At 45.6% G+C, this 22,488-nt stretch overlaps 1 protein-coding gene across 2 annotated transcripts in view; it reads left to right on the top strand.

Annotated features, from left to right (window-relative positions):
• The first annotated feature begins 38 nt into the window (after positions 1-38).
• The window catches only part of thoc2 (THO complex 2), a 29,161-nt gene continuing 6,711 nt past the window's right edge, over positions 39-22,488 (top strand). For both annotated transcript variants that reach the window (XM_077022790.1, XM_077022789.1), the window contains exons 1-16: positions 39-190; positions 528-624; positions 1,126-1,243; positions 2,221-2,400; positions 7,407-7,571; positions 8,297-8,572; positions 8,822-8,963; positions 9,068-9,225; positions 9,508-9,636; positions 10,304-10,435; positions 11,010-11,194; positions 12,503-12,684; positions 14,418-14,520; positions 15,426-15,805; positions 18,016-18,068; positions 19,484-19,519. In XM_077022790.1, the coding sequence (XP_076878905.1) occupies positions 151-190; positions 528-624; positions 1,126-1,243; positions 2,221-2,400; positions 7,407-7,571; positions 8,297-8,572; positions 8,822-8,963; positions 9,068-9,225; positions 9,508-9,636; positions 10,304-10,435; positions 11,010-11,194; positions 12,503-12,684; positions 14,418-14,520; positions 15,426-15,805; positions 18,016-18,068; positions 19,484-19,519 (2,376 nt within the window). In that variant the 5' untranslated portion in view covers positions 39-150. The remainder of the gene's footprint in view (positions 191-527; positions 625-1,125; positions 1,244-2,220; positions 2,401-7,406; positions 7,572-8,296; positions 8,573-8,821; positions 8,964-9,067; positions 9,226-9,507; positions 9,637-10,303; positions 10,436-11,009; positions 11,195-12,502; positions 12,685-14,417; positions 14,521-15,425; positions 15,806-18,015; positions 18,069-19,483; positions 19,520-22,488) is intronic.

Raw genomic sequence — 22,488 nt, 5'->3', positions numbered from 1 at the left:
TCTGTGATTATATCAGGCGCATTTTGAATATGTAAATGACCACTCCTGACTGCTGTGGTGTGTGTAAAGATAAGAAGCTGGTGTGTTGTAGCCCTTGATTCTTTGGTAGATTGCATTATCGAAGCTCTGGCTAACCCGGAGAAAGAGAAGATGAAGCATGATGACACCACAATCTCATCTTGGCTTCAAAGTGAGTTTCTCAAACTTCTCCCCCTTCATCCTCCTCATCTAAAGGCCTTCAGGACAGCCTCTCTGAACTCATTTAAACTGATTTAATTAATATCACACTGAGGCACAGCCAAATGTCATTTTCAATTTGACCTTCTTATTTGTCATGGCGTTTTTATTTTTTTGGTACATTGTTATTTAATTTAAACATATACATGTTCTTATTGATCCTAATGCATAATAGTCATTCTTTTATCATATATATATATATATATATATATATATATATATATATATATATATATATATAGTTTTAACCAAGGCTTTGATTATTTTTGCGTTTGCTAATCTCTCTGTAGGTCTGGCCAGTCTCTGTGGCGCCGTCTTCCGGAAGTATCCCATCGAGTTGGCTGGCCTGCTGCAGTATGTGACCAACCAGCTGAAGGCAGGAAAGAGGTGTGTGTGTGCGTGAGCGGCCGTGTGACCGCGCTGGCCTCTCTCTCCCAACCCCACTGCTATTGTGCTGCCGCGCGGGTCCAGACAGCTGCCTCCCCCGCCCCGCTCCCCCCTCAAAGGGCCGATTGTGGGGCCGAAGGGCCTGGCCGTGCCTGTTAATGCTCGGCCTCCTTTCGAAAGAGTGCGTCGCCTCTGCGATAACGCGGCACGCATAATCCCCAGTACAGTAGTGGCGGAGCGAGGGAGGGTGTGCGCTCGCGTCTGTGTGCCTCTGACACTCCACAGGCGTTTAAAAGCCTCCAGTCCTCTTTGGTCGCCTGTGAACTTATTGCAGTTGTCTTCCTGCTGATGTGAGACAGCGAGGAGGGAATGGCGTGGCTGTCTCGCCCTCCCCCGGGTCACGTCACCTACAGATATTAATCTGTGGCCTGGCAGAGTGTCTCCAGGAGGCCACGCCGCTCGCTGGAAACTCTGACGGCCACGTTCTCTTCTTCATTGCAGCTTTGACCTGTTGATCCTGAAGGAGGTTGTGCAGAAGATGGCTGGGATCGAGATCACAGATGAGATGACCGTGGAGCAGCTGGAGGCCATGACTGGAGGAGAGCAGCTCAAAGCAGAGGTAGAGCAGCTCTGAACGGATGTAGAGCAGCTCTGAACGGATGTAGAGCGGCTCTGAGCGGGAGGTAGGGCGGCTCTGAGCGGGAGGTAGGGCGGCTCTGAGCGGGAGGTAGGGCGGCTCTGAGCGGGAGGTAGGGCGGCTCTGAGCGGGAGGTTGGGCGGCTCTGAGCGGGAGGTAGGGCGGCTCTGAGCGGGAGGTAGGGCGGCTCTGAGCGGGAGGTAGGGCGGCTCTGAGCGGGAGGTAGAGCGGCTCTGAGCTGGGTTCTGTAAAGTAAAAAAATAACCTTTCCCAACACTGCTCGTTGGTCCACCACATTAAGATGTGATTGTCGTGCAAAATTCCCAACACTGTCAAACAGCCGAAGTGGGCTGTGGTCTTTCCATTTATTGTAAATTGTGACCCTTTAATTTTAGGACTTTCAGTGCTTGTCTGCTTGGCCAGTATCTCTGGTTCCTCTGGTCAGTTTGTCAATGTCACGGCACCAGTGCCTGTTGGTCCTCAGCTTCACTGATAAAATAGTGAGAAATAAATGTATTAAGGTCTCAGTCTTCCTTGAGGGTAATAAAGCATTTCCCCTAATTTTTTACATTTCTTATTTCAAGCCCTACACTCTCCATTCACTTCTCCCAAAAACGCAGCTCTGTTCATTGAAGCTGGCCGTGGCCCTGCCTGTCCTAAATGATTTCAGGTTAGCAGGGCAGCCTGTTCTTATTTCCGGCTCTCTGCAGGGCAGGATGTAGTATTTAATGAGCTCACTCTGGTCCTTGAGTGAGACAGAGAGGTATGAGGGTTTTAGAGAAGGCCACTCAAAAAAACAAATTCCCTTTATATTCTGACTTCTTAAAGGTCAGAAGTAAAATGAGTTCTAACCTGAACGAAGCTGTTTTGAAACGCACAAAATCACAGTTGCAGACAGACACATAATGCGTCATTTATGTTGTCTAAACACAATGCCAATGATGTGATCTTTTGCACAGGGGGGCTACTTTGGTCAGATCAGGAACACAAAGAAGTCCTCCCAGCGTTTGAAGGATGCCCTGTTGGACCACGAGCTGGCCCTGCCGCTCTGCCTGCTCATGGCCCAGCAGAGGAACGGAGTGGTCTTCTCCGAGGGCGGAGAGAAGCACCTGAAGCTAGTGGGCAAGCTCTACGATCAGGTAAGCCAGGGTGACCTAGCTGAAGTTGATAATACATTCAAGAGTTTGCAATAGCTTTGGGGATGCACGTGGACACACACACACACACACACACACACACACAAAAATGCATGGTTTGCCTTTCATGTTGCCCAGCTGCATAGCTCAATGACTCAAATGGTAAGCCAACTCACTGTTCATTTCCTCCACGTTTTCATGCCACGATTCGCAGCAGATGGTGCTAAAAACTCCACATCATCAGTTCCATGTTGTGTGGGCCTGGAGAATGACGCTGTCGCTCGAGTGTATCTGGAGGTTTTTTCACACCCTTCTATGAATGTCTCAAATTAGAGCTTTTAGCGAATTCACCCTCGCGACGCGGGACTGTGGGATAATTGCCCGTGGTGTGAATGTGCAACATAGCTTTTTCCTGACCTCGGTGGGGAAGCGGTTTAATTATTAATTTGAGCTTGTTTTTCTCCTCCTGCGAAGGAAGTTGCGCACACCTCATTACAATCAGCCGAAATGTAGCGGTCCAGGCTCGTCTCCACATGGTGCTCCGCCAAGATTGATCGACTCATCTCAGCCATTGAATATGCATCGAATGTGATTGCATGATTTATGCATAACATCCCCTTTGGCACCTTGAAAAGCTGCTTGCGCTCTTATCCAAAAAAAAGCACAGAATTAGTGGTCTGTGTAGCCTTGCATCTCCTAGTGTGATGCCCATTAACATGTATAAAGTGATTCTTCTCAATGAAGATATGAAGCTGTGAATTTCAGGGGATTATTTTCAAATGAGGAGCACGCATACATATTAATTTGCATCATTGGTGTGATTAGACACATTAGAGTGTAATTATGTAGGGGATGATGTTTAAGATGCCATAATGCTCTGTGTGTCTTCCTTAATATGACTGGATGATAAATATTTACGTATCCAGCGTGTGAATCAGTAAAGCACTTAAGGTTTGGTTTGTGTTGTTTTTTTCGTTTGTTTGATTTTTTTGTTGTTGGATAATTTTTGTTTAGGCTTTTAAACTGATTCATGAAGTTCAGTGAGGCAAATGGCAGATGTTGACAAGCTGCTGCTGATTGAAGGTTATCATGGGTCCACCTTGTTTATCTGAGCTTCAGCGTTGTTCCCAGTGAAACAGGCGTGACTTTAGTCATATTGTAGAATGGCCCGGAGCACCTGCCACAAAACCCTTTCATCAAACCATCTCTTGTTTTTTGTGATTACGTTTTTTATTTGACAACATGGATGGGGGAAGGGAGGGATGAGACCAGCTAAGATGAAGACATGTTGGGTGTACTCACAGATCAAAGACAAAACAATGATCCACGCAATAAACATATAATACCTTTGAGTGATTTTATTTATTTAGTGATTAAATTCACTGATTTACCAGTTAATAAATTTCTTTTGCTTTGTAGCCATGATATTCTATCTACATTTTGAAAACTAAATTTTCAGAATTTCATCAATGAAACGTATGGAAGAGTTCAGTGTAGTAAGACCTAACATACTGTTAGGAGCTATAAGATGCACACATACCACTAGTATCTTGTTGAGTCATAGACCGCTGAAAGGTTAAGCCATCATTTAAGATACAAATGCAGAATCAGTGTAATACCAGAGTAAAGTCATTTACATCATATATTGATTATGGAGCTCCATATATATTTAGAACATTACCAGAACCGAAAACGAGAGTCTAAACTCTCCTTGTAAATTTAACATCCTACAATTGCAACAGCTTTTGATAAGTTTTGCTATAAGGTGTCCATTTTTCAAATGTTAGTTCTATCTATAAACAAGTTCTTCAATCCAAAATTTAAACCTTCATTTAAATGCAACCAGTAGGGGGCGATCTGACCCCTCTCCTCCCTTATACAGTGTAGTATTCGGTTCAGCACATGGAGCCGCTGTGTTTAGATTCATACAGGAACGATGTATATTATTTAACCCCCTTCCCAACCCCTTAGGCCAAACACACCCAACAGCTTGTGCTCTTACGTGGCAAATATGGTGTCCCAGTAAATTTGCAACATGCTTTTGTTAATTTTGCTTGTTTATGGTCAAATTGAACCTGATCTGTAAATCTGATTCCGAGATGCCTAAAATTTTATTGTGGAACTTTTGAAGAAAATCTGGAAGGTGATAATTATGAGCAGATACTGCTGCTCTGACTCTAACCTGGTAAATAATTACCATTATTAGGACAGATCAACCTCAACACTGAAAGTAGAATGGAGTTAATGAAAACTGACCTTTAACTCCTTTTGTTTTGTTGGATGTGCAAATGTGACTTTCAGTGTGTGTCCATTTGAGATACTACCATTTGCCAGGAAGGAAATAGAAAATCTCACTATGATTAATCAGACATTAATCAGATTAATCAGTACTAACAAAATTGGAGCAAACTAACCCCATAAAATAACCAGTCAAAGTGCTTTATGGATGGGTTGGGGCCATGACTTCACAGGTACACGCAAAAACCCGGATGCCCTGTATTTGAACTTGTACTGGTACAGTGAGCCCAAAAAGCTCTCGGTGACTCTCGGATCAAATGTTGGCCTTGGAGATCGTGTGAAGTATCTCTGGGTAAATGACGAACAGGTGATGCCCTGCAGCCCGGAGGCTTTTGAGGACTTGAGTGAAGTTGTTGTCTTTGAGGTTGTGGCAGGGCGTTAGTCTGGTATAAATGCACCTTGGCATAGCCACACTGGATCACGCGAGCACAGCGGCTCCCACAGAACAGCCCGGCAACGTCTCGGCAGATGAAAGATCACATGAAGCTGGGCCTTGGCCCTTGCTGTCATGTATGCAGTGGTAGCAGTCAGGTTCAATAGTAAGACTATCCAGCTGACCGAGGTAGGTTCATTATCCTGAGATTGTTCCTCTGGCATGCGTCACGAAGCTCTGACGGCTTGATCTCCATCCTGGCCAGCTTGTTAGCCACATTCTTGATCTCATGCTTGTTGGTCCGAACTGCTGCTTGTGGAGGAGCAACGGTGTATTGTGTCCTTTGGACCAGTCTTCTATGCTGGCTTGATCTCTGTGGAAACTAAGTCGGTATAGAACATAATCAAGGAATTTAAGAGATGGTTTATAACGGTCACAAAGGGAAGTAATTGAAGGGCTTGGGTGGCATGGGTAAATCCATTCAACATCCAGCAGCATCTCTAGTATGACCGTAGGCTTCCCCTCTCTCCCCCCTCTCTGGTGGTGATCGTTCCTGCCCTCTCTCGTGTTCCTTGCTGGATACATATGCCATGTCTAATTCGAATGCAAAAGATCAAATTCCTACAGATTGCTGTAAATGTGGGTAGTCTGTGGGCAGAGCTAGAAATTCTACATCTGCATCACCAGTGGTCATGTGACTCCTCATCAAACCAATCAAATCATGATTTGTCACAACACCGTTATTTGAATGTCATGTCTTTGACTGCACAGGGCTGCACTGTTCTGTATTGCAGTCCTGCTAAATGTGCAGGTCTCTGCTGGGCCAGCTCACTTGTTCTTGACCTAGTAGTTTGCATCGCCATCCGTACTGAAGACGGCACAAGCGATGGCGGACATCCTGGCATCCCTCTGATCATTACATTGGCACAGCTCCATGGTCCCAAAGTGAGCGACACAGCCATTACAAGTGCCTGAGTGGGCGGGGGTGAATGTCCCCACCCCCTCTTTGAGGGCTGGCCAATTCCGGAGGGGAGTCATGTCACTCTGCAGCGATTAGAGCTGTGTAAAGGTGGGCCAAAGCAACCTCGGCCTGCATTTTGATGTGCGCTTTCATGGTTCCTGCTGCCTGAACACGGCCAATCTTCCCGCTTGCTTAAGCCTCAGAACTGAGCAGGACTCGGAGATGTTTGCCGGAATAAGCCTTCCTGCTCAGGTGCCTGAGATTTGGTGAAGATGACAGTTTATAGATAGACGCATTCAAGATGGTGCCGCGCTCTGCTGTGCATGCTGGCTTTATTGCTGGCTTTATTTGGCACCACATTATTAGCCATTTACACAGAGAATGAAGATAAAATGGATGGGAAGCCAATTAACCAAAGTTTTCTTGGTCTTTCATCTCTGTTTAAAATGTGAAGGCCTTGCTTCTTTGACAGCATGATGTGGTCTTTTATTAAGACTTTACCAAATCTTAGGATGTAGTTTCCATGTTCTTATAGATGATGCTAACGTAACTCATAAGCAAAGGACAAAATTACAACATTTATTTGGCTTTAGGTTTAATTATGAAGAATTGTGTAGGTCAAGTATGAAATTTTTTTTAAATGAAATTAAAGCCCAATAATTTTGGTTCCGTGAAACAAATTCAGTGTTTGTTTTGTATGTGTATGATAGGAGAGATAATGATTAGATCTCGCATCATATAGTTGTAATGAAGCACAAAAAGCTTCCAGAGAACCAGGACATTAAAGTACATGTTGTTCACATGTTCTGCTCATAGTGTTGCCCAATCTCACACTCACTCCCCTAATTCACCCCCAATCTCACACTCACTCCCCTAATTCACCCCCAATCTCACACTCACTCCCCTAATTCACCCCCAATCTCACACTCACTCCCCTAATTCACCCCCAATCTCACACTCACTCCCCTAATTCACCCCCAATCTCACACTCACTCCCCTGTTTCAGCCTCGTCTTCTTGGACCTGATTGGTGGTGAGGAATATTAAACACTTATGGTGGACCCAGGGCTCGTCCAGTGCTCGTCTGCCTTCCTCCCTGTCTCAGCGCTGAGGTGTGGGGATCTCTTCCCCAGCCTCCCATCTCTCGCTAAATTGCTTTACTGCACATTGCATCGATTTCCAAAGGGGGCGGGGGGCCTCTGGTGATGAATGGCTTTAATAAAGCAAGGTGCAGTCCCCCCACCCCCCACAAATAAACGAGCAGCCCAAGGATTTATTAAGAACATCTGCATTTAGCTGGGGAAACGAGCACTGAACAAACCAGGACAGCCCTGGACTGCTGATGAACGCTCTCACTTTCTCCTGCCCCTCTCCACAGTGTCACGATACCTTGGTGCAGTTTGGCGGCTTCTTGGCATCCAACCTCAGCACGGAGGATTACATCAAGCGCGTGCCCTCTGTGGACGTGCTCTGTAATCAGTTCCATACGCCGCACGATGCCGCATTCTTCCTCTCCCGTCCCATGTATGCACATCAGATTCTGGTGAGTGTCCGTACGTGGGTCTGGGTAACACACTCTTACTGGGATCTCTTCATTCTGAAGGGTAATTATACATTCCCCAAGAGGTGAAAATGTTACTCAATTTCTGTATGTAGTATTTTTGTTGGGATTGCCACAAGTGGGGACTAATAAAGGATTATCTTATAAGTTTTTCATATTTATCCACATTTTGCACCCTTTCTTCTTAAATTTCTGGACTGACCAACATCCGAGTGGTGTGAGGCAGCAGTAGTAAATTTAAGAGTGTAAGAAAGCAGCTGTCAAACAACTCCCGTCCATTCCCCCACAGCCCCTCCCACAGCCCCTCCCACAGCCCCTCCCTCAGCCCCTCCCACAGCCCCTCCCTCTTCCTTCTCCCTAACAAGATTTCCATCCCTCTGTGCCGCCATACAGCTTTCCCTTTTATCCACTTTGCAGCATACTGTCTCAACACACTTCCTTATCATTCTCGGTGCATGTTTCCCTCCTATAAAAGTACTTTGGATTTAAACCCAACCCCAAAAAAAATAACCATTGCAAGTCTGGTTGTGCACTGTGTAGTAGTTCCGCACCGCTGATTTATTCCATCTGGTTCCAAATGGAGCATGCCCTGTGGCCTTCACCCCCCTTACACCCCCCTGACACGGCCGTCGGTGGCCGTCAGCCTCGGGCCGCTCACTCCTGACTCATGCTAACATGCTAAATGTGGTGTCACCCCCCCCACCCAGTCAAAGTACGACGAACTGAAGAAAGCTGAGAAGGGCAACCGGCAGCAGCAGAAGGTCCACAAGTACATTGCGGCGTGTGAGCAGGTGATGGCACCTGTGCACGAGGCCGTGGTCTCCCTGCACCTGCCCAAAGTGTGGGACGACCTGCGCCCACAGTTCTATGCCACCTTCTGGTCGCTGACCATGTACGACCTGGCAGTGCCACACAGCGCCTACGACCGGGAGGTCAACAAGCTGAAGATGCAGATCAAGGCCATCGATGAGAACACGGAGATGGTGAGGGAGGCCTTGCCCGCTTTAAGTGTGCCAGAGGTTCATAGCATAAAAACAGGAGAGCTAGCGCACCTAGTGCGGGTCCATCCAGATCCTAATAGAAGACCTGCAGATGGTAAACCTTCATAGAGAAAACGTAGCTTAGATTTGTAATGCATTGTGCCGAGCTTGAAATGCCCAAAGAGCATCATGGCCGTCTTGGAAACAAGCAGCTGTTAAGGATGTGAGAACGCTGGTGTTGCTCCCGCACAGCCGCTGAATAAGAAGAAGAAGGAGAAGGAGCGCTGCACGGCTCTGCAGGACAAGCTGCTGGAGGAGGAGAAGAAGCAGCTGGAGCACGTCCAGAGGGTGCTGCACCGCCTCAAGCTGGAGAAGGACAACTGGCTGCTGGCCAGTGAGTACTCGGCAGTCTCGCCTCTCCAGATGTTGTGGAGTGTTCTGTGTCCACGCCTAGCCCACCGCCCTCCTTCCCACAATTCCCTCTGGTCATCTTCTCAGAATCCACCAAGAACGAGACCATCACCAAGTTCCTGCAGCTCTGCCTCTTCCCGCGCTGCGTGTTCTCAGCCATCGACGCCGTTTACTGCGCTCGCTTCGTGGAGCTCGTGCACCAGCAGAAGACGCCAAACTTCTGCACCCTGCTCTGCTACGACCGCGTGAGTGCCCTACACCCACTTGCCCTTCACAATCTGTTGAAGGAACTGCTACAAGTAATTAAGAGCTGTTTGAGCAGTGCAGCTGAGGGCTCTAGCCGACACCGGCGGCTGTCTTTAACTTTCTACATTTGTTTGTGATCTCCTGCTGGGTCTGATTGTGCGAACTGCTTGATTGTGTATTAAAGCAGTGGGGTTTAAAAGGCTGTTTATCGTGATACTGGCGGTGATCTCTCTCACTGGGTGTTGACTGAGATCTCCGTTCTCTCTCGCGCGCTCTCTCAGGTGTTCTCAGACATCATCTACACGGTGGCAAGCTGCACAGAGAACGAGTCTCGCCGATACGGCCGCTTCCTGTGTTGCATGTTGGAGACAGTGACACGATGGCACAGCGATAAAGCCATCTACGAGAAGGTACACGACTTGGAGCTCTCAGAGTTCACAGTGTCACGGGGCAGTTGTTCACACATGTATACGCAACATCCACTTAAGCCTGCAATAAGACCTTGAGATCATATTCTTCCCAAAGGCACACTTTATAAAGTTTATTTCAAATCTGAGAAGCATTCATGACACAAATTGACATCTTCATGATTGTCTTGATATCTAATTGATATCAGATCTAATTTTGAACAACAGCAGCAACACACAGCCACAGAAGGTTTTCAGGCTACTGATTATTGGTTCTTGTACCTAGAGCACCATCAGAAACTGAAGGCTTCAGCTTCACAAGCAGCTCAAGGAGTCACATGTCCTATGAAAATCTTTTACCTTTAATATGAAATGCAACAAAACTAATTATCCATTCTTAGTTTTTTTTTTCACTTTTCATGTGCAAAAATTACATTGTGCAATTTTGCACAGTGAGGATATTTCCAGAGTGTTTTCAGTTGACCCGGCACAATCCACTAAAAATGGTTTTTAGCATTTTTTTTTTTTCTGGTGTCTGGGAGAAGAATTATATAAGCTCCCATCAAACTGCCTCCCTACAGAACTACTCAGTAAGAGCAGCAAGTTCCTCTTTATCCCATCTTGTTACCGTTAAAATGACTTGTTTCCGTTGTTATACTTACCTTTTTAGGAGTGTGGCAATTACCCCGGGTTCCTCACCATTTTCCGAGCCAGTGGCTTCGACGGAGGAAACAAGGCCGATCAACTAGACTACGAGAACTTCAGACACGTTGTTCACAAATGGCATTATAAGCTTACTAAAGTTAGTGTGGTTTCTCCTTCATCTTCCTGGAACATGGCAGCTGTGATTTTGCTCTTTGTGCTTGAATCTTAATGAGGTTTTCAGTAGAATTGTTCTGTTGCATGTTATAGTTTCTGATTAACCCCGGCTACCTTATGCAAATGCATGCAGACACGTTGATCGCTGATCAACTTTAATGAGTCAAACCATTATGGATTTGATGATCTTTGTTTACTCTTTCATGTAAGCACAGAACTTGTACAGTTAAGAGAGAATGTATAATGTATTGAGTAATTAATATTAATTGGAAGCACAATTTCACACCAAAGAATTTCACTGAAGTGTACTGTTTTTCTTCACGTGATGTTGCATATTTGTGCTCTGCTCCAGCTCCTAACACAACTAAACCAAAGTATTAAGAACTCTGAAAACTTGGTACAGTTGTGCTGGGTACTGGGCACCACCAGGAATGTGGACTGTCTGAGTGTGCACAAGACGTGGGTGGGACACGCCGACGTAGACAGCATGAACTTCAACTCTCTTTTGATGGGGCGTGTTCTTCCCTTCTGTATTTGCTGCCGTCCTTGTCGAGCAGGCATCTGTGCACTGCCTGGAGACCGGGGAGTACACGCACATTCGCAACATCCTGATCGTGCTCACCAAGATCCTGCCGTACTACCCCAAGGTGCTGAACCTGGGCCAGGCGCTGGAGTGCCGCGTTCACAAGATCTGCCAGGAGGAGAAGGAGAAGAGGCCCGACCTCTATGCGTTAGCCATGGGGTAACTGAGCGGAGAGACGCCTGCTGCTACGCCCTGCCCTCCCCGGGCCCCGCACCAGTCTGGGCTGTTGGCTTGTGGGTTGGGGGTCCAGCACTCACCTTTATCATGGTTCTGGCTGGTGGCAAACAGACAGAGAACTCCAGGTTGTGGTTGGCACGATTTGCATGGTGCTACCTGTTTACTGGTGTCCGTAGTGTCCGCATTAGCGTTGGTTGTTAAGGAGCGAAGCAGATTAGTTGTGATCTGTCATCGTCCCCCGCCCATCCACTGATGGGAAGTCCCCGCCCACCCTGTCAGAGAGTCTCCGCCCACCCTGTGTCAGGGAGGTGCAGGGATTTATTCACACACTTCCTCAGCAGCACTGCTTCTGTAGTGCTGCTGATGAAATCTGTCCTGCTGTAGCCATTTGTTGGAGCTGGTCAAGCCAACCCAGAGTGGCTGATAATCTCAGCAAAGAAGCAGGTCATGGTGATGTACCCGCACTGGTGCAGAGAGGTGTAACACCCACTCTCACCATCACAAGAACCTGCAAGGGGAGCAGTCTGAGCAGGAGACGTGATGGCAGAGGGAGGAGCCTCTGGGTAGAGCTTAATGAACGCTGTTATTTCAGTGGTTGGGCTCATCGATCTTATCTATTATCAATCATAATGAGCTCTGCTCGCCTTGCTGGAGTTTGGCCCAGATGTTGTGGCTCCAGTGATTCCATAGGCCTTCCACCTCTCTCATTCCCACTAATGACATGCTTTGTTTTCAAACTGCTCGGGGGTGTTAATATTTCACACATGAATGCTGGGTGGTAATTGTAAGAGGAGTTGAAATTGTCATTTGCTGATCGCTGTTTGTTCGTGGCAACGAAGGTTAATGAGGAAGTGACTCTTTAGCTCTGGTTAGTTTTACTCTACCGCTCCCCCAGGGTTATATTCTGCTTTCAGGCCGAGTTGAGATAATTATATTCAGAAATGTTACGCAACGGGTCCATGCCAGTTGGGGGAGTTTTCACCACAAGCCAGCCAGCCAGATGGAGGGGAGACTTGATCTTTGCCCTTTTGTAGTTGTGTATGGAATCAACAAGAAATTCGTTTCAAGTTGGGGGAACTCAAAATGAAACCACTTCTATAATCCAGTGAAATTACTCAATGTTTTCAGGCTTTCTGCTGTTAACATACAGTCCTTCGGTTATTGAGACCCCTGCCCCTAGCGGTTTTCATGTTGACTCTGTTGGTGCATCTAGTATTGTAGCAGTTGCAGAAGCTTTTGTCTTTGCCGTGCTGCGTGTGCCGTGGTCTTAACCATGTGTGTGGCTTGCAGCTACTCTGGCCAGTTGAAAAGCAGGAAAATGCATATGGTTCCCGAGAATGAGTTCCACCACAAGGAGCCAGTGAGCAGCTCAAACCCCGGCGGTCTACAGAATGGGCCCGGCAAGCCGGCCACCACCACCGCCTCCACGGCCACCACCGCCAAGAGTGAGGACGGCACTGCCGAGGACACGGGTGAGTACGGCCCCTTGGGCGGCATGACTCAGGATAGACCGGCCCATTATGGCCCCTTGGGCGGCAGGACTCAGGATAGACCGGCCCATTATGGCCCCTTGGGCGGGGGGACTCAGGACAGACTGACCCAGTACGGCTCCTGGGGCGAGGGGTGCTTGAGACGGACCGGCCCAGTACGGCTCTCGTGGGCTCAGAAGCGAAGGGAGCGTTTCTAGCTCACACTGGCCACATAACACAAGGAGCGTGATGTGTTTCTTAAGTGAGCAGTAAACAATGTGCAATACAAATCCTGACTTTGCTATGCAGCAACCTTCTTCCAGTCTCAAGGGTGAGATTAGCTGTGATGCTGTACACATACCAGGGAGGGGACCGTTTCCTCTACTGGAAAGAGTCACTGCGTATGCAGGCTTAAGCTGTCCCCTAAGAGCGCTTTTATTTCACCATAAATTAACAAAATAATAATAATAAAACTCTGCTGTTTGAAAGTAGCCAAAAGTTGCCATTATCAACATGAGGTGGGGCGAGTGGAAGGAGCTTGTGGGGGCACATTTATTCTGGGGCAGTTGTCATTATTCTGGGGCAGTTGTCCTCTTGTACTGCTTCATTTTAGGTTCGTCCTTTCTCCTGCGTGCTTGTGGTTGACGTGCTCTTTATGCCCCTCGTCACGTCAAATCATTACCACTTCTCAAGGACGCGCTCTATATGCTTAAATAATTCACATATTTTGAAGCACCATGTATGTTCGCTTCATTCAGATTTTATGAGCGTTCAGCGTTCAAGGGTTTCTGAAGCATGTGCCCGATTTTCCAGTGTACATAATGTCCACACAAACTTTTTAACAAGCCCATTCCATAAATGTGTCATCATTTCAAAGCCATTGTTGTCGCTCGCCCAGTTGCCTGTGCGAATGGTCCAACCTGCCACTCCGCGCCGTTCCCCAACACTTCCCAGAATCCAACCTGTCACTCCACGCCGTTCCCCAACACTTCCCAGAATCCAACCTGTCACTCCGCGCCGTTCCCCAACACTTCCCAGAATCCAACCTGTCACTCCACGCCGTTCCCCAACACTTCCCAGAATCCAACCTGTCACTCCACGCCGTTCCCCAACACTTCCCAGAATCCAACCTGTCACTCCACGCCGTTCCCCAACACTTCCCAGAATCCAACCTGCCACTCCGTGCCGTTCCCCAACACTTCCCAGAATCCAACCTGTCACTCTGCACCGTTCCCCAACACTTCCCAGAATCCAACCTGCCACTCCGTGCCGTTCCCCAACACTTCCCAGAATCCAACCTGCCACTCCACGCCGTTCCCCAACACTTCCCAGAATCCAACCTGTCACTCTGCACCGTTCCCCAACACTTCCCAGAATCCAACCTGCCACTCCGTGCTGTTCCCCAACACTTCCCAGAATCCAACCTGCCACTCCGTGCCGTTCCCCAACACCTCCCAGAATCCAACCTGCCACTCTGCACCGTTCCCCAACACTTCCCAGAATTCAACCTGCCACTCCGCGCTGTTCCCCAACACTTCCCAGAATTCAACCTGCCACTCCGCGCTGTTCCCCAACACCTCCCTCCCAACATTTATTTGCCACCATCTCCAAGGCTTCGGGAGCCGTTGCTCCTTTCAGAAGTGACGTGTCGGGGGCCATTGCATGGACGTAAGGTGAAACAATGGAACATGTCATTTTGCCACTGTAATACTTTTATGTACATTTGCTATTTCCAGACAAATCGAAGGACAAATCTCAGGTGGCACAGAAAACTGCCAGCAAGACCCCAACCATGGTGAACAAAACAAGCAGCAGCAATGGCAGCAACACGCCTAACAGGTATAACCAATGCCACACACACACACAGCACAACCTAAGGCAGAGCACTGCAGAATGATGTACTGCTCTCATCTCTTGGATAATGTTATTAAAAGTTTAGGCCCTGGGGTGAGGAAGTTTAGCACCAGCTTATTATTTCAAGCTACTCACAAAATAAATCAATCTTTTATCAAAGTCTACCTTCCCTATGAACTGTGTAATCAAATTGAACACTGTTCCAGGCAAGAATCCTCTTACTATTCTATTAAATTGAGCTATTGCTGAAAGAACCGTCTTGAAAGAAACCATCTCTGTAGGACATGGCTGTTACAACATACAGACAATTGTGAAAGGCCCATCAAATCAGTTGTATAAAACATAATTTTGAAAGACGACTTCAAAAGAAATCATGGTGGGTTGGCAAGGAAGGCTTCCATTAAGATCCTTTCAGGGCCAGTCTGAATTTAATGACTTTGTAATGGTTCCTATGGGCTTCGACAAGGTTTGCTGAGGTCACGGAAGGTGCCATGGCAGACTGCTGCAGTGCATTTGTGGTTCTCCTCAGTGGGGAAGAGCATGAGGGCTGATTTATGCAGCTTGCAGTCAGAGCTCTAGAAATATTTACCAAGGCACAATTTTCCTTCTTTTTATTTTTTTTTTAAATAAGGTGCTTCAAATGGCATCACAAGCAGACAGCCCCCGTCTATTGAATCATGACAACCTACATGTAACAAGTGTTGAATTTGAGATGTTCAATTCACCTAAAGGGTAATTCACGCAAGATTGAGGAGAATGACTCCCATGGTCATAACCATCTTAAATCAAAACAAGCCATCTTTGGCAGGAGCTGAGGAGCCGGTTTGGGTGTAGTTTAATCATCAGCAGCCTTACACACGGCGCCCTGAGAGTCTCTTCTTGTCTTGCAGCACAAAGGGGAGCCGAGAGAAGGAGGACAAAGAGAAGAGTGGGAAGGAGAAGAAGGAGAAGAAGGAGAAGAACCCCGGGAGCACTCCAGAGGCCAAGGTGGGAGGCAAGGAGAAACAGCAGAAGGAGGAGAGGGCCAGCAAGGAGGAGAAGACCACCGACGGCAAGGAGAAGACGCCCAAGGGAGAGAAAGACAAGAGGAAGGACGACAAGAAGGAGGAGAAAGGCAAGGGTGATGGGAAGGGTGCTGACAAAGAGCCGTCCAAGGAGCGAGACGTGAGCAAGGAGGGCAAGGGCAAGGAAAGTGGCAAGGGCGAGAAGAATGCAGCCACCTCCCTCAAATCCACAGTTCCCAGATCAGAAGGAGCAGAGTCTGAAAGGGGTAAGGTGAAGACATGGTCGCTTTGAGCTGGGTGGTCAAGGTTGTGCTGCCGTAACGTAAAAACGAACAGCGAGGTCTAGCTAATAGGGTCATGGAATTTGGGACGGTCTGATAGATGCACCATTGACAGAAGACCAACATTTTTTCTGGAGATAAGTGATTATCTAAATGCTTTGTGTTATAATACACACAAAAGCTACAGAGAGGGTGTTGAGATGTACCTCCCTTCAGAAGTAGGTCCCATCCACCTGAACACAATTATCAAGTCGGGTATTTTAGATAAGTTGAATTGGAATGAAATTCAGGTCTCTGGTATCAGGAATAGACAGACATGTGAAGGATGGAGTTGTGTGTCAGGAAGGAGCGGGAGTGTATCGGGAGAGTCTGATGTGCAGATTCACGTGCATGAATGTCTGATGTGCAGATTCATGTGCATGTATGTAGTGTTGTCACGATACCAAAATTATGACTTTCGATACAATACCTGCCTAAATATCTCGATATCGATACTGAAACGATACAGCAAAAAAACTAGAACATCAGGAAAAGTAATGGAATAATAGATAACATTTCTTTTATTTTTTTTATTAATATACAGAAAACATTAACAATGATATTCAGTGTTTGCTATCTGTTGAGAACAACATTACTGCAGGAAAACAGTTTTAACTTTAGCCAAGGAACGAGACTACTGTGAGTGTCCTATCCAAAACACGCCTTTCCCTAAATCAGTTCATTGGCACTGCGTGGGTCGATCATAAAGCTGTAGTTAAATAGTTATACCCAATAGTAAAATGTTCACACGTTTTGGCAGACACAACTGACAGCGCATTATATAACTGTCCTTTTCACGTTTGTAATGTAAACATTGGCTGTATGTGAGGTCAGGGATGCTTGGTAGGTTTTTCTGTCACCATACTTTCTTGCTACCAGTGGAGAAAGTTTGCGTATGTGATCACGTGACTGACCGGCTTCATTTGATTGGTCACTCATACTCAGATGACAAGACGTTGGTCAGTCTTCTCACTGAAAAGACAAATAATTAACAAAACTAAAGTAAAGGTAGCGTGCGGCACAAATCCGATTGCAACGGAGTAAAAGTCGCATTTTTCTCACCACATATTTACTCAAGTAAAAGTAGAAGTCGTTCATATTAAAACTACTCTCACAAGTAAATTTTTGTCCAAAAAGCTACTTGAGTAAATGTAACGGAGTAAATGTAACGCGTTCCTACCCACCTCTGCCTATGTGTCCTTGAGTGTATCGGTAGTTATATAAAAAAGTCCAATTCAGTTAACCCAGTCATCACTGCCCTAAACCACATAATGAAAAAGCCTGACAGAAAAACACTCAAACTCCTCTGACTTGATGTAATTGTTATATCACAATCACTGACCTGACGTTCTTTGAATTCTTTAAATAAATCTGTGTGTCTGTCAGAGAGATGCTTTGCTAAGTTGGAGGTGTTGGCTCCTTTGGTTGGTACAGCTTTAAAACACCGTTTGCAGACCAGTTTTGATGTGTCCACGGGGTTGCCATGACTGTCTGAAATGTATGCAAAATAATTCCATATTTCGCTTCATGCGTGTAGTTTTTCAACAAGCTGAGGACGGTCCGCAATATTGCTTGTATTAGCAGCCATCCTACACGTTTTATTCTTATTCTGCAGAGAGGAGGCAAGCGCTGCACTGCTGTACACGCACACTGCCCCCGTGTGGCACTCAGTCCTATAGCACCGATACTAAGCAAATTGGGTATTGTACCGTTTTTAATGACGTATCGCGATACTACTCTTATTATCGGTATACCGTGCAACACTACATGTATGTCTGATCTGCAAATTCTCAGCATAATTGTGAAGATTAAAACTCAAGTCCTCATGCCCGAAATAAGTCACAGCCCATTGGACTAGAAATGTGCTCAGTAATGGCGTCTTCAAAAGCTTCTTTCATTGAACTGGGACTTTGGATGAGTAAAAGTCACCCAGTCTCATTTTGCTCCACAGAACTGTGTAAGTCCCAGTAATGAATAGAAAACAAAAGGTCACCAGCAAAAATAAATTCAATTAAAAATTTTGGTGATGACCTTTGTCTTCTCCTCATTAGTCCCAATGTGTCATGTCAGGCCTAACCAACTTTGTAGAGCTTGTGAGATCTTTCAGTTGGCGCTTGGTTTTGAAAGGCTACATTTTCTGTCTCTTCACCCACCAGAACAAAAAAGACGAAAGCTGGACAGCCACTCTCCACCGTCCTCTGTGGTTAAGGTTAGTATGGCCTGAGGAGGGCAGCGCCCTTGTGTCCTCCTGTCCCTCCCCCCACGCTGGAGAGCCCATGTTTTATCCACACCATCATCGTCTCTCCCCCTCCTACGAGAGCATTCAAGGGAGGCGTCTGGAACCTCCTTCAGAGGAGCAGTAGGGGGGAGACACTCTGCATTATATATGGACAATTTTTCTTTTCTTTTTTCTTTTTTTTATCTTTTGGAAGAATACACATCCTTTTTATGATGGGATACAGTGGACTTGCCAGAATAACCAAAATTTCCCCTTCATTTTTGGCTTTCCATTTTTTTTGTACGTGCTGGGAAAAAAATATGAAGTGCCTCAGAAAATATTTTTTGTATGTTTTTGTAAACATAGGTATTATATTTTTGTAAATCACCATTTTTTTTTTCTCTTTCCATTTTTTGACTCGTGTCTTCCTCATCAATTGCATAATATCTACCAAGAAAGCATAAAGTTAATAAGTGATTCCAGGCGTTTTTTTCCCCTCGTCCGTAAACGGCAAGATGACGGAAGAGATCCTGCTCATCACCTCCAGCCACGTCAGCCCTCCGCCTGTGCTTCCTGGAGGGGGCGGAGTCTTCTGCTGCCTCAGCTACCCCACCTCTTATGGGTCCTTCTGACCAGCCATCTCTGCTTTACCACCACCTTTTTGTTTTTGTTTCCCGTTATTCAACTTTGAGCAATTCCCCCGTCCCCACCCCTTTTTGTTTGTTTAGCTGTTTTTTTTTTTGTTTTGATTTTTTTTTTTGTTTTTGTTTATTTTGGTTGTGGCTGTGGCGACAGAGTGGTCCAGCAAGCCCCGCCCCTGACTACTGCGCCTTCCAGCCGCCCGGGAGCACGCCTCAACGCCCCAACACACCTCAACACCGCACTAGCTGCCACTGTGTAGAGATGGAAACCAAAACCCAAACAAAAGCCCTTACAGATGGAGCTGCTCACCTCCAACCAGGGAGCTTGTAGTTCTATATGCACTGACCTCAGAGACATCAACACACTTACCACATCTAGAACACCCAGCCCTGATGGAGCAGTGCTCCACCATAGTAGAATCATAGTTGAAGTTAGTTTGATTTTATCCAGCACTCACACATTGGTATAATTGAGTCATCATTCAGAGCGAATCACCTGGCTAAGCTGCAGTTAGTAATGGTGAGGACAGAGTTCTGCAGACCCAGCAGGTCCGACGGGCACGTCCAGACGCTGATGCACCTGCACAGGCCAGCATTCACGCTCTGTGGTCCGCTCACTTCATCCACTAACTATGTCAAAGTTCTAGTCTTTCAAGGTGTTTAAGGGGACGTGTTGAATGCCGGCTGGCCCCCCCTACCCCAACCCTTTCTCCTGCTGTGTGCCAACCTCTTCAGCTCATCTGTCATCTCCGTTCATTCCTACAGGACGGCCTCAACGACTTTAAGGAATCCACATCCAAGGTTTGAACCATTTAAATGTCTTGACATCTCTGACATGCGTTTGCTTTTATCAGAAATGTATTCAGCCTTTACTGCAGGAAATATGGCGTCACATTTGGTGACTTGCTAGCCAGATTGTATTAAATCTGTTTAATAGCTGGGTGGATGAGAAATCAGGAGGTTGTGGTGTCTCTTTCCAGAACTGGAGAGTATATCTGCTGTAGTAACACTGATGCATGTTGGCAACACTTTTGGATGCAAACAGTTTTTCTTTTTGGAAAACTTGAACCCAATAGCTTGTTTGGTTTACAGAATTCACGATTCGATTTAAAAATGATTATTTTCCGATTAAAAAACGATACTCGATTCAAAACGATTCTCAGAATCTCAGGAGCAACTCCGGTCTGGTGGCATGAAAGCAGAGTACATTTATAAAGATATTAGAATTGTAAAGGTTTTATCAACATATTGCAATTATGTAAACACACAAAGGTAAATCCAAGGCAATATGTCTGATTTATTTATTCTTGCACATGGTTTTAACTTGTACAAACACAACACAATATCTTTGAGGCTGACACTCAAGCTACTTGAACTGCTCATAGTTATCAGAACCACTACATTAAACTAATAAAACTAGTAAATTAAACAAAATTGGTAGGCTTAGGCTAGCTGCCAGAACTTGCCACTACTCAAAAATTTTATTATACAAAAATACTGCTCTCTCTGTAAAAACAACAATTTGCTTTGTACAAGAATTAGGCTTAGGCTAGCTGCCTATTTCTGAGAACATTCCATTTCCAGAAACAAAATTACACAAAAAATATAAATATATGAAAGTGCTTCCAAAAATAAAAGTGCTGTTACATTAATAAAATGGGTAGGCTTACGTTAGCTGCCAGAACTTCCACTTCACAGATGATATATATACCGTATTTTCTAAAAATACATCTACTGAACTGAATACATTTAACTGAACTGATCAGTTTCTGAACGGTGCCTGTAGATTATATTGTCGATTTACATTTCTGTGCATAAATAAGAGCTAGACTTTAATTACCTATCACAGCAAATGGCATTATCTATGTCCAAAGCCACACTGGCTCAAGGGTAGGGATGTCCCGATCCAGCTTTTTGAACTTCCGATCCGATACCGATGTTTATTTGCACTTCCGATCCGATACCGATATCGGCCGATACCGGCCTATCCGAGCATGTATTTTTAAGTTTAAAATGTATTTTGTAAGTTTAAAGTTATTTAGCCAACTTACTTTGTTGTCAAACTCATGTTGAAAAGCGTTTTACTCTTGATAACAAGTAGCCAGCTGAATTAGGTGTGTTTGAATAATACACAATGGTTGGTAAGGAGAAACTGACCTGTTTATTTAGCAATTAATAAACTCAAAATAGACAAAATATTAAATAACAAACAGAAATAGCATCAGTAAACCAAGGATTAAAAAGCCACAAGTGCAAATAATATTGTAAATTATATTAAAAAAGCAAAACACACAACCTGTGTGGAAAATAGTCTATTAACATTAACATCCATCAGTGCGCTTGAACAAGTGTAAACCAAAGCTTAAAAAAAATCAGTGCACATATCGTAAACTAATTAAAAGCAAAATGCCTTCTACTCCACACTTTGCTGCTCCATCCCCATCTATACACTCCCTTCAATTCAAACGTTTCTGCCAGTGTTAGTTGTGTAGGACCTTTCTTTTTGTCTTCGGTTTTCATTAGAAACTCGTCATGTTGTTTATGGTGGTATTTCGCTAAATGCTTGATTAGATTGGTTGTATTAAAAGTTCTTACAGCTTTACCACCACGCTTGACTTTACTGTGGCATATGTTGCACTCTACCTCTTCATCTTTGTCATCCTTTAAGGTAAAATAATCCCACACAACTGACATTTCTACCGATAACTTCAAATTTACACGGCGGTTCTAATGGTTACGAGATGCCGCGGAGCTAAATTGGGGAGACTATGCTCGTGTGCTGAAGGTGTGCTGGAAAATGCGGACCGGATTTTACTCTCACTGGCAAAACCACAGCAAAAACTGGATCGGGAGTCTGGATCGGCATTTTCTCGTGCCTGCCGATCCGATACCGATACGCATTTTTTTTGCTAATATCGGCGGCCAATCCGATCCAAATATCGGATCGGTACAACCCTACTCAAGGGTGTTAAAATAATTAACACACTGGCTATACCGAAGTTCACCTCTGACCACATGACTTCGCGGTATTATATATAAATATCTACTTAGGACAAAACAAGAGTGCTCAATGAACCAAGTTATAATCACTGTAACTCGAATATCATCTGTAGCGTCTTTATGCGTGTGCAAACGATCAAGCCCATTCTTACCCGGGCCGGGTCGACGGCTTTCAAAGACCACGGAGCCGTTTGGACTTCAGCGGCGCAACAACAAATACCATACACTACACAACCCGCTGTAGCCTAGACTAGCACGCCTGTACATAGTCAAAGCTGTTTCCTTGTTTTGCCTAGCACTACGGTGGCTGAGAAGGCACACCCGCACCCGGGAAAAATTTTTTTGAAAATGAGAATCGATTCTGAATCTGAACACTGACATTTGATCACGAGGCCCCTACACCCACATTTGATCACGAGGCCCCTACACTGTCCCATTATTGTGTTGCCAGCTTGACGTACTGAGCGGTTTTATTTGTGGCGTAGGAGCAGTGCTCTGCTCTCATTAGTCCTGCTCTTCTGAGCCACACCAACATGCTGAAGTACTTTTATCTTTTCTGAATAGAATTTTACGTTTTAGAAGTAAGCTGCAAAGCACATGGTAATGTTGCATAAGCTCTCTGTGAGCCAGGAGTTTGGCCTTATGGTGTACATTTAGTACAATAAAACCTGTTTCCCTGCGTTAACAAGGTTCTGCTCAATTTGCATGTTGTAAAACCACAAAGCCCTTCATTAACCCAAAATTTGCGTCTCACTGGAAAGAAATTGGCT

The sequence above is a fragment of the Brachyhypopomus gauderio genome, chromosome 11, assembly GCF_052324685.1.
Source record: "Brachyhypopomus gauderio isolate BG-103 chromosome 11, BGAUD_0.2, whole genome shotgun sequence".
Classification (NCBI taxonomy): Eukaryota; Metazoa; Chordata; class Actinopteri; order Gymnotiformes; family Hypopomidae; genus Brachyhypopomus; species Brachyhypopomus gauderio.
Note: the sequence above shows the minus strand (reverse complement) of the source record. Positions and strands in the feature narration are given on the sequence as shown.